The sequence below is a fragment of the Cyclopterus lumpus genome, chromosome 1 (assembly GCF_009769545.1).
Source record: "Cyclopterus lumpus isolate fCycLum1 chromosome 1, fCycLum1.pri, whole genome shotgun sequence".
NCBI classification, from domain to species: domain Eukaryota; kingdom Metazoa; phylum Chordata; class Actinopteri; order Perciformes; family Cyclopteridae; genus Cyclopterus; species Cyclopterus lumpus.
Window position 1 is genome coordinate 10,752,640 of NC_046966.1, and position 11,561 is coordinate 10,764,200.

At 41.2% G+C, this 11,561-nt stretch overlaps 1 protein-coding gene across 4 annotated transcripts; it reads left to right on the top strand.

The window, feature by feature from the left end:
* The first annotated feature begins 3,665 nt into the window (after positions 1-3,665).
* LOC117731315 (Kv channel-interacting protein 2-like) lies at positions 3,666-11,515 on the top strand. 4 transcript variants are annotated; one of them, XM_034533585.1, is made up of 9 exons: positions 3,669-3,865; positions 8,919-9,017; positions 9,147-9,271; positions 9,385-9,454; positions 9,773-9,843; positions 9,986-10,093; positions 10,184-10,288; positions 10,768-10,830; positions 10,930-11,515. In XM_034533585.1, exons 1-9 carry the CDS (start codon positions 3,793-3,795, stop codon positions 10,975-10,977), a joined length of 762 nt encoding a protein of 253 aa, XP_034389476.1. In that variant the 5' UTR covers positions 3,669-3,792; the 3' UTR covers positions 10,978-11,515. The 4 variants fall into 4 exon arrangements, with proteins under 4 accessions (XP_034389499.1, XP_034389484.1, XP_034389492.1 ...); XM_034533608.1 differs by lacking the exon at positions 9,986-10,093 and having other exon boundaries at positions 3,666-3,865; XM_034533593.1 differs by lacking the exons at positions 10,768-10,830; positions 10,930-11,515 and adding an exon at positions 10,619-10,750 and having other exon boundaries at positions 3,666-3,865.
* The last annotated feature ends 46 nt before the right edge of the window (positions 11,516-11,561 follow it).

Here is an 11,561-nt window from a genome sequence, read left to right on the forward strand (position 1 = left end):
TTGTTTAAATGAATCAATTCCACATTTATCTGAGAAGTGAATGAATGGGGTCAGCTGGTGGTTGCTGAAAACGGTGATATCACTCTGTGAAAACAGAAACTATCCTGTTCCTCTCCTCTTTGTCCTCCATCTATTGCCCTGTCCTCGTTTGAGACTAATCAGACAATATCTCTGCTAATCTTTGGCCACGTGCTACTTCTTAATGACGCTTTTTCATTTGTCTGAAGTTACTCAAAGTAAAACGCAGATGTCAGAATGAACTAGAGGGGTGCGGACAAATACTGGATCCACAATGAACTAGTAAATATCTCCCACATTTCTGAAAGCTAATTTGACAAATAAACTAGTTCATCCTGAAACATTTCACATGTTTGATGGAGTGGGAGATGTCTGATTGCTTTTAATTTTCCCAATGAAAAAAGTCATTGGGTTGTAGTGGTATATAAATGCATCATCAGCATACTTGAAGCATAAAAAGAGTTTACTATTGTCAGCCACTGTCAGGAAAATGACTCTACTTCTCCACCCTCTCCTGTTCTCACTTCTAGTTGCAAAAAAACAAGATGGAGATGGCCAAACTGCTTCAAAGTCATAGCCCAGCCCAGACCAATGGGTGTCCACTTCCTATACACCGTCTTTGATATGACACCATATACTGTATGTTATCATTTCAGGTTGATGTTGTGCATTAATGGTGATTGTTCCCAAAACAAAATTGGGTTCAACTGAATTTCCACAAACAATCTGAAACACAGAGAATATGAGAGATTTAAAGTGATGCCAAACTGCCATTTGGTCCGGTTCCAACTGAGTATAAGTGCAGTAAGATTTCCCCGTGCAGCATTCAACATTTAAGCACTTGAACGCACCAACAAGGAATTATTTTAAAAGAAGCCTCTCTTGATAACTGCAGTTATATAAGTTTCACCCCAAAAAAAGCACACGCTCATTCATTTGAAGTTGAAGGGTTACGACATGCAGAGCCTTTAATGCAGCAGCAGTGGGACCATAAACATTAACGATCACAACCTCACTCTTTTCACACTTTCCCCTCTTTTTCTCTGCCTCTGCTTTTGTATTTCTTTATCTCTCACACGCCTAATTAAAATTGTGGAGCCGAGTGCGCAAGAATATTACATTGATAAGCCTCTATTAGTAGACATGCAAGCATCATGCAAGTGCAAAGATACATTTCCAGAGATTATAATGTGCTTCTGGGAATAACACTTTGGAATGGACTCTGAGAATGTGTATTTGCGAGCGATCACTTTGTACAATGTCTTTTTAATGCGGTGGAGCTCAATCCCCTGGCACAAGTCCATTCCAGATCCTCTAATTTTGTTGACTATATTGTAGATTGGGCCGTATTTCAACTCCCTGATATAATCTGTGAAGTGTGTGTGTGTGCTGGTGACGTTCAGACTGAGCAAACCCATTAATGCTGCTGTGTATTTATAACGTTTCATTTAAGCATATCAGCCTTCTCATCAAATATTCATTTGAAGGGAGATTGCCTGCTTTGTCTCGCCCTCCTCCCTCTTCCGTCCATCAGTCCCCCCTTTTACTTTTTTATGTGTCTTCAAATGCAACTTTCTAGGGAGACACGGAGGCAGAAACATGTGGCATCTTTTTTCTGTTTTATACTGAATATTATATTCTGTTTAGCACTGAACAGCCAGTGTCAGCTCACTTATCCTTCAATTGCATCAGTGTGTGTGTGTGTGTGTGTGTGTGTGTGTGTGTGAGAGAGAGTGTGTGTGTTATTCGTCACCTGTATCACTGCTCCACACCGCGCATAACTTCAGTCATCAGAGCTCATTATTGGATATCTGTCAGCTGCATTTTCCTGCAGCAATGCTAAACTTCTCTGTGAACCCCGTGGGAGATAAACACCATTAATACTGTGAGATTGAACCATCCCGAGGCGCGCAATATATTCAAATACCTCTCTACTGTGTTCCCTCTGTCTTTTTCTGTTTCCCTTCTGAGTTTCTTTTCTTCTCAGACGCAGCACTCTTTGATTCTTTTTACTTCACAAGGCCTCTTTTGGAGTCTTCACTTTTTTCCCTCCTCCTCATCAGTCTTCTGAAAGACGACATAATAATCGCCTGCCTGTCTTAAAGGAAGCTTCACCAAACAGTTCGGGCCCCAACAAGCACTGTTTAGCTTTTCTTGGAAGAAGGAGTTCTCGTTTTTCCAATTACATTTAATGGTTTGAGAGTTAACGTGTAATGGCACACACAATAACACTCATTATTGTTGCTTTTATAGTTAATCTTTTCTGGGTTGTGGGGTAAAACAATAGAAGGCAAGGCAAGTTTATTTGTATAGCACATTTCAACAACAAGGCAATAAAAAGTGCTTCACATAAAACCATTAAAAGCATCAAAACATAATGCAAAAGAAAACAAGATTTAAAAACAATTAAGAACATTCATTAAAACATTAAAAAAAAGTCAAAAGGCAAGAAATAGAATACAAGTTGCAATGTAGTTAAAGAAATAAAATACAGTAGTGAGATGCAGAAATTCATGGGGAGCATTTCTCCTGTGAAACATCTGTATACGATCTTCTGTGGCTTTAGTGGAGATTCATCTCGCCTCAGAAAGTTACTCATGTGACATCACTTGAGTAATCTCATGTTTGACTGGGAGAAGTTTGAACAGAAAACATATGTCTCTGTACTGGCTTTTAGCCACGCCACCACCTTGGCTCTATGGATGGCAAATCGGTCCACCACTTTAGTCCAGACAGAGAAATCTCAACAACTATCGGATGGATTGACATGACATCTCGTACAGATATTCATGGTCCCCAGAAAACAAATCCTGACTATGGTGATCTCACAGCTTTCCCTCTAACTCTACCAGCATCATTAGTTTAAATTTCTCAATTGTCCGAAAACTAATGGCATCCCCAATGACATGCCACTTTAATGGAATACTTTGTACAAAAAGTTGGAGGGAACATCTGAAATACAGATCTTAAATTGTTCTCAAATAAAACCAGCTTTTATACATGAAAAAGTTACTCAATTACGCCCTCACTTTAAACCTTGGTGCCCTGGAGAGGCTCAAAGTGTTACATGTTAGAGTTTAAATATAAATTTGTGATGGGAAACAAAACTTATCCCATAAATCAGCTCCTGGCCTCCACCTAGCTTATGTTGTGTATTTATGGTTTAATATTGCAATGATTGCGACCTTGCATTTATCTGAAATATGAGTGAGTCATTCGTTAACTCTAATCAAACAGCTTCAAGGACGTGGAGCTGACAGCGTATTGATCTGCAGGTATTTCTTCTTCCTACGGAGCCAAGGTGAGCCCATCCATCAGAGATCAGCCTGTCTGCCCCCCTCTTCTTCTCCATCCCTCCTCTCTTTCTCTCAGCTGTGATGTTTATCCTCTCTCCCCCCCTCTCTCCCTCTCTGCTCAGACAGATGATCCAGCTGACAGGCGACCTCTTTGTCATCTTTGGATGTTTGGACAAACAGCTAAGTAAAGCCATCACATTTCTCCTGGAGGTCCTTTGAACCCACTGAAGCCTCCAAAAGTGTCCGTGAAGAGCAAACTGCGGATGTGAGCGCGCGCTGATGCTGAGCAGGAGAGTTTGGAAAGACACACACGCACACACACGCACACACACGCACACGCACACACACACGCGCGCGCGCGCAGGCTGATCCTCGCGGGAAAGTGACATGCGATCAGGCACGAACTCGTAGATGAGCTGCTGCTGCTCCGACGCTCAGATCCTGCAGGTTCGGCGCGGTGGTAAAAACTGAGAAAACCATGAAGTCCAGGAATCAGGACCAGAGTTTGTCCGACTCCAGAGAGCTGGACCGATCCTACGACCCACTAACAGGTATCAGTCTTTGTCATCTTTTTCTTTGGGATATGGGAAACTGGCCGATTGCTTGATCTGCTGCTGATTGTTGACCTGGATGAGCTTTCCAGTGACGGTGAGCTCGTGAAAGTTTACTTTGGTTCTTTCTAAAGTAGTAAACTGACATATACTATACGACTTCGGGCAATTTGAATGAATTGGTATCTAGGACTTAGCTCTCATGCAAATCAGCTGGTCAGTGTGAATGTGTCAATCAAGCAGCCTCATGTTCAGTACTCAGGGAATTAAGATGAATTCCTGTTTTAAATCAAATAATTTGAACAAGAATTCCCTGAAAAACAGCCTGGTCGTTGCTTCTGCATCATGCAGGTCAGGTCATCAGGAAAATAAATAATATAAATAAATAAAATATGATATAATGATGTTGTGGTGAGCACAAATACTTTTAAATGTATTATTATTATTATTAATCTCCACATGTCTATCGGAGTCAGAGGGACTGGCCAATAATGCCAGTTGGGCTCTTCTGTAATGTGTGTGGAAACATATTTAGCATAACTTGTATCCATATTTGATAATAATATAATAATACGCTGACAAGTTGATTGAGTGTTGAGGGCATTTATCAAGAAATACAAAGCCAAATAATTTCTTGTTCGCGCCTATTTAATCTGAGTATTTGAAAATATTTTGGAAGATTGTGATGGACATTTTTCATTATTTTCTGACAGTTAAAAGACTAAATTATTGATCAATTGAAAATAATTCAGCAGATTTATATATGAAGAGAATATACTTTAGGCACAGCCCTAAGCAAATCAACCCATGATATTCCTGTTGATCTATGGACATGCTTTTTTTCATGAAATGCCCTAAAAATGCAGCACAACTGTGGATTATTGATATTGCAGTGGTTATTGCTCATGAATGTGATTTTCAAAAATGTGAGAACTTCAGAATATGACCAGAAGTCCCGAACATGAGCATCACTAGTATCGGGTCGTGGTGAAACCATAGACATATATCAGATAAACACACTAATATGGCCAGAAATAGAGCGGAGAGAGAAGAGAAACAATGTCAGAAAAGATGAGTCTCGTCCGTTTCTTGTCATCTAAAATTATACTTGTGAGTGTGTTTGTTGTCTAATTAGAGCAGTGAGGCTCCTCTGCTTGTCTGTTAGTCTTCTATTTTCCTCAAGAATATCACTGTTCATATCTCACACACACACACACACACACACACACACACACACACACACACACACACACACACGCACAGTGCTTTCTTTCTTGTGACAACTTCCCCAAAATAGTCGTATAAATGTATGAAAATAACTTACACAAACAGCTGCACACAGCTTTTCTTAGTTTGCAGGATATTTTTAAACGGCCAGATGGTATAAAGATTTATTTAATGGCTGCTAGTTGTAGCTAGCACAATAGCCAGTGTGATCTCCATTCAGCAGCAGGTAAACCAAACAGTGAACAGGTGCATGAACACAGAGGCTTTAAGGGGCGTTCAGGACACACAAACAAACCCTTTGAGCTACTGTTCAACTGTCAAATATGCACCCAACAGTAATGTTACGCAAATGTATAAGAACAGAATAAATTGAAAGGATTTATAAGCTATTTCAAAGACTGAGCAGAACATAGTGTTTATGTGCAGCTGCTCTGCTGTAAGACAACCTCACGTTGTTTACTTCTGCCTGTGTTCATATTTACTGGATCTTTTTCATGTGATCACTTTCTACACCACATGTCTTACTGTTATTTTAAAACGTTAGCTCGACCTTTTTAAATACGCTTATTTTCCATTCTTGCAGAGACTTAGATGTCGAATCTGCACAGTAAATACGATAAATAATCTGTCATATTTACTGTGCAGACATGAGAGTGATGTCAAACCTTTCGTCTTACTGTCGACAAGAAAGCAAAGTACAGACCTACTTCCCACAAACTATCAAATAACCAAAGCTGATGGTTGCCCTCTGTGTGAGGACACATGAGGGCAAATTAATTGATTAAAAACCTCTGAAACAATCAGTGGGGGCTCAAGATGTCAGTGGAAGAGAACGAGTGTGTGAATTTGATTGTGTGTGTCTCCATGGTTTGTATGAGATGAATGTTTATAAGCTGAACCATGTCCTTTCTAAGGATTATGGTAAGCTCAGAGGCTGTTGCCCGGGCAACAGTATGTTACAAAACATTCTGAAGCCGCCGTGACCTTCCGAGTAAACTCAAAAACCAACTGGTGAACGAGAAGCTGAGGGTCATGATAAAATGACCGTCACCAGTTTAGTGGTCTTTAAAAGCATTTATATAGTTCTTTTTTTTTTTACAAATCAATGCATGGTTAATAAACAATTTACTACTATTACGTTTCCTCCTTCACTTATTCTTGCTTGAAGAAAAATGCCATGGGGCCATGGGAACGAGGAGGTGTAGTTTATCTGTGCACATGGGAAGCTTTGAGAGAATTGTCTGAAAATAATGAACTAATGAATGCTTAGTTTTACTGGTCAGTAATAATACTAATTTAAAAAAAAAAAAAAAACGTTCATTACGCATTAAAATACAAGTGTGATCATACTGAAGTCTGAGGTTTGGGAATGTCAGCAACTATTCTGACATGAACTGAACTCCAGTGATTCTGCTCAAGGGCTTTACAAAGTTCTCAACACACAACTTTCAATTTATTTATTCATATAACTAGTACATAACATATATGTATGGAAAGAGGGGATGACTCTTGTTCAAGGCCTCACAGCCCTCCTTTTCATGCATTTCTTAATTTCCCTCAGTGTCTCTCTTTTCTACATTAAAGTTCTTGCAGCTATAATTGTTTCCACCAGTGGATAAAAGGCGTGGCTTAAAGAGTCTTTAAATGGGTTAATAACAACAAGGAAGAGTTCACTGATGTGTCAGAAGGCTGCAGTGTTGAAATTAATTCACAGGATTAAAGTCAGAACTGAGGAAAGGCTGCTGGAAGATCTCCGCCCCGCTGAGTTAACTGAGTCGGGGTTATTCATCAGTCCAACCCTGGAGAGATAGTCAATGATCTGTTGAAAGGTTACTTACTGCTACAAGCTGCCACGCAGAGTTTGAATAAACAAGTAGCATTTGGGTATATCGTAACACCATCAAAACAAAATCATTTATATTGGTTACCAGTGAGTGGCATACATTTTTACATACAGGAACAGCTGGAATAATGCTTCAGCTGAGGCTGCATCATCTCTCTAAGAAAAACTTACCGCTCAGTTTTTGTTGGATCACTGTGCAAATAAGTCACATCAAACAGCTACCAGAAAGCAGACAGCATTTCAATAACATATATTTAACAATAACCTGGCCTGTGTGTGAGAGAGAGACCCTGTCAAGGTGTGTTTGTTTGTCCTTAGTTGTGCAGCTGATGAGAGTTTGATTGACGTTCTGTTTGTTCACGCAGAATGTACGTATGACTGTAATTGAGTCATTCACTATCTATTTACTTATCGTAGAAGCTGTCACGTTGGGACGGTGCCACTGTTTTGCACTCTGCTGTTGGTGTGTTTACATATTTATGACCACATTCGAGGCTTCATGTGCACCTGTTTCTCTGACTTTCGGACCTTAAACAGTTGAGTGTAATCTGACTGTAGTTCAACACTCCCCTCTAGTGGGCAGGAAGGACACACGTTGGCATGCAGATCGTTTGTGTGAGCTTGTGTCGGTAGTCGACAGTTGCTCGACAGTATCTCTTTGTCCTTGGTTCAATATAGAGTCTTGGGCACGAGAGAGACTACGAGATGCCTTCAGCAATCGAAAGCAAGAGAGACCTTTAAACAAAGAATTCAGGAGCAGACGTGAAGCTTTGGAGCAACTTATCAGATGGGAACAACGAGAGAGAAGTATTCAGGTTTTAAAAAGTGAGGGAGGACAACACACAATATAACAAGACAGCAGCAAAGGCTGGAGCTCAAAGTCATCGTGAGTATGTTGAAGGTTCTCTATACAACATTCAAACATTAATATTGCAGTAAACAACTATTTTCTATGTGCGCATTTCGGGGAGTTATGTTCTATCTGAGCAGAGAATGAAGTCGTAATCTGACCTCATGTTGGGAGCCCTGTGGGGGCCCTGAGGCCCTTTCTCAATACCAAATATACCAAGTAGGGACTTGTGTACTTTGGAGTTTGCACTTTTTAATTAATGCATTGTTCGTTGAGCCCTAATGTGTTTCTGCTGAATATGACATGTTCAGTTTGATGGTTGTTGAAGTGTCAGTCAGCTGTGGCTGCTCTGTGTTGGTCTCACTCCAAACCACTTATCCTATTCAGGGTCAGTATGTCAGCTGGAGACGATTCCAGCTGACATTGGGCGAAGGCGGGGTTCACCCTGGACAGTCTATAGACAGACAACCATTTACACTCACGCCTATAGGCAATTTAGAGTCCAATGAACCCGAGCTGCATGTGTTTGGACTGTGGGAGGAAGCCGGAGAACCCAGGGGGAACACTTACGCGGGGAGAACATGCAAACTCCACACAGAAGGAGGGCCCAGAGTGGGAACCGGACCTGTGCCCCTCATGCTGTGAGGTGACAGTGCTATGATAAAGCCATGATACACATTATGCCTTCTATTCATGGGCTTGTTAGCTTGCTTACATTTGGATTGAGCTAAATGAAGTAGAGATGCGGTGTCACTGCATCTGACTGAACTCACTCTATTTATTTAGTGGCCAGGTACATCGTGGTTAAGATATCCTATTTCGAGACACCTCTGGGTTAATTAAAGAATTGCAAATAATTTACCTGAAAACAAAGAATGATGATCTCAGACTCCAGTCATGTGTCATTTCACTCAGTCCTCACATGCTGGATCTTTTCCAAACAGCTTTGATCTACTGGGTCACACTGGTTCAAAACCAGGTCAGCAAACTAACTTGTGTGCTCTGAGTTGCATGGAAAAGTGATTCAAAGTATTTAAGGATAGTTTGGCCAGTGGTTTATCCATCTAACATGGTGTTCCCAACGTGGGCCTCTCTATCTGCCTCTAATCTCTGCTGGGATTGGTTGTTTCCAGGTAATCCTCCATCCAAACCCAATAAGAAGACCATAAAGCAGCGGTTCCTCAAACTTCTCCCCTGCTTCCACTCTGGCTCCAGCTCTTCAGTCGCCCGAAGCAAGTGTCAGAACACACAGGCCGTCTGCACTCGCATTCCCCTTCATGGGATTTTAGTCATTGAAAGAAATGAAACACTGCTGTATCTTCGAGAGTAACTTTTTCATTTCTCTGCCTCCATACACGCAGGTAGCATAACTGATGAGGATGAACTGTCAGCGGTGCGTTACCGACCGGAGAGGCTCGACCACCTCGAACAGAAGACCAACTTTAGCAAGAAGGAGCTACAGGTCCTCTACCGGGGATTCAAAAACGTCAGTCAAAGAGTCCTGTGGATGTTTGATTTGTGCACTCTTGTTTTATTTTTTGAATGACCACCCATACGAGTATGGCATCTGCATCTGTGTGTGTTTTTTAATTTCCACAGGAGTGTCCCAGTGGTGTGGTGAACGAAGAGACTTTTAAAAGCATCTACTCCCAGTTCTTCCCTCATGGGGGTCAGTGAGATCCTCCTCATTCAACTCATAGTAAAATATTAAGTCCAAATAGAAACCAGTACCAGGAAAATGTGAGGAGAGTTTGCGTGATCATTGTTTCAGTTCATACTCTCTCCTTTAAGCTGTGCTGCTCATCTTCTGCATTCTTCAAAGCCTAGACTGACAATCTATGGGGTCAACAAAGGGTCAATGAAAAAACATTACAGATTCAAGTTTTTGTGAATGTGTAGAAAATATATGCAGTTGTAAAAAGGGTGAAGATTATCTGTGAATATAATTTCAGACTCAAAATCTCACTTTATTTTCCCTTTCCTCCAGATTCAAGTATGTACGCACATTTCCTCTTTGAAGCTTTTGACACCCGCAACAATGGCTCGGTCAGCTTTGAGGTGACTTTTCCATCCCTGCACTCTCTGTTCCCTCTGTCACTCTAAGCCTTTTCCTTTTCCCTTCATGCTTCGTTGTGGCAACTCTGTACTTTTAAAAGACAAACGACACAAAATTGCCCTGTTTTTCTTCTTCTTGCTGTAGGACTTTGTTGTAAGTCTGTCCATTATCTTGAGAGGCTCCATCACTGATAAACTCAACTGGGCCTTTAATCTGTACGATCTCAACAAAGATGGCTGCATCACCAGAGAGGTGCTTGAATCCTTCTCTCTCTGTCATGTTGTCAAACCTTGGTGATGCTTGATTTGCCCTCAATTCTTTTCCTCCCTTCGGACTATCCAGGAGATGACGGACATCATGCACTCCATCTACGACATGATGGGGAAGTATACCTACCCCTGCATAGGGGACAATGCTCCCATGGAGCATGTGGACAACTTCTTCCAGGTAAAGCCCTCAAATCATCAAACCAATACCCTCCACTAAACACTAAACTCAAAGTGAGTCAAAGAATTTGTTTTTTTCAGTTTGTAATGTTTTTTATATCTCACCAGAACTACTCAGAGCCATTCTTTAACATTATGCTCATAATGTACTGGTACAAACTGTTTTGTGTGCAATGTGTAATGCAAGACAATGGGCAGTATACAGGCCATGATCTGTAGATAGAAAACTAAGACCTAAAATAAACGGTAGAGTTTTTACCACAAGCAGCGATATAGAGCAACGTTTTTACGAGCAGGTCCCTAACTTGTTTGTATCTCTGCGTGTGATGAGTGTGTGGCGATGCAATACACTGCTCCTGCCGCCGGCTTCAGGCCACTCCACTGATCAGGGATGTTAACGCGCCAAGAAAAAAAAACTCCACATGGGCTCCTTTAAGTTCCACCTTTGACACATCTGTGCTTGTGCGTTGCACTTCCCAGAAAATGGACAAGAACAATGACGGAGTAGTCACCATCGAGGAGTTCTTGGAGACATGCCAAAGGGTATATTCTGCAAACGGTTTCAAATACACATGTACGGTTCAACAAAATAACCTTTTCCATCTGCAGCCTCCTCAGTAACTTGACTTTGTGTCTCTCCAGGATGAAAGCATCATGCAATCCATGCACATGTTCGACAGCGTGATCTAAAGCTCGGTGGACACTGAAGACATTAAAGGTTTCCCTCTTGCCTGGAGTCCACAGCGGTCGGCGTTTCTGCGCCCTTACTGGAGGGCAGCAGGGTGCAAACGGCAAGGACATCTACCCACAAAACCACCTCTTCTTGTGAAATGTTTTTATTTTATTAAGATTGTATCGGGAGACATCAAAAGGTGGATTCTGGAGTTTATGGATCTTGAGTCTATGCAGACCAATTTGAACAATCTATTTATTGTTGTAGAAAATAAGCTTTGATGATCAGCAGAAGGCTGATTTCATACTTTCTCTGTTGCATGAATGAATTGTGCAGACACATGGAACAAACTGTGCAATGCTCAGAATGTTGTAGTTTCACTCACCGTCTAAACTCAGATATACTTTGATGAAGGGATGGAGTTTGAACTCAAGCGATAATCTTAAAAGTAACATTTTATCACGTCTGCCCTCATGGAGCCCACCACTCACATATACTATAATACTGTATATTGTGTGTGAAGTATTGATATAGTTTCTATATGGATATGGTAACCATGCCGATGACGTTGAATAAAACAGTTGCTACGCGAAAATGGGAA

Coding starts and splice junctions, on each gene's coding strand:
- LOC117731315 (XM_034533585.1), top strand. CDS start 3,793: ATGAAGTCCAGGAATCAGGACCAGAGTTTGTCCGACTCCAGAGAGCTG. Junction 9,844..9,985: donor ATGGCTCGGTCAGCTTTGAG/GTGACTTTTCCA, acceptor TTCTTGCTGTAG/GACTTTGTTGTAAGTCTGTC. Junction 10,289..10,767: donor ATGTGGACAACTTCTTCCAG/GTAAAGCCCTCA, acceptor TGCACTTCCCAG/AAAATGGACAAGAACAATGA.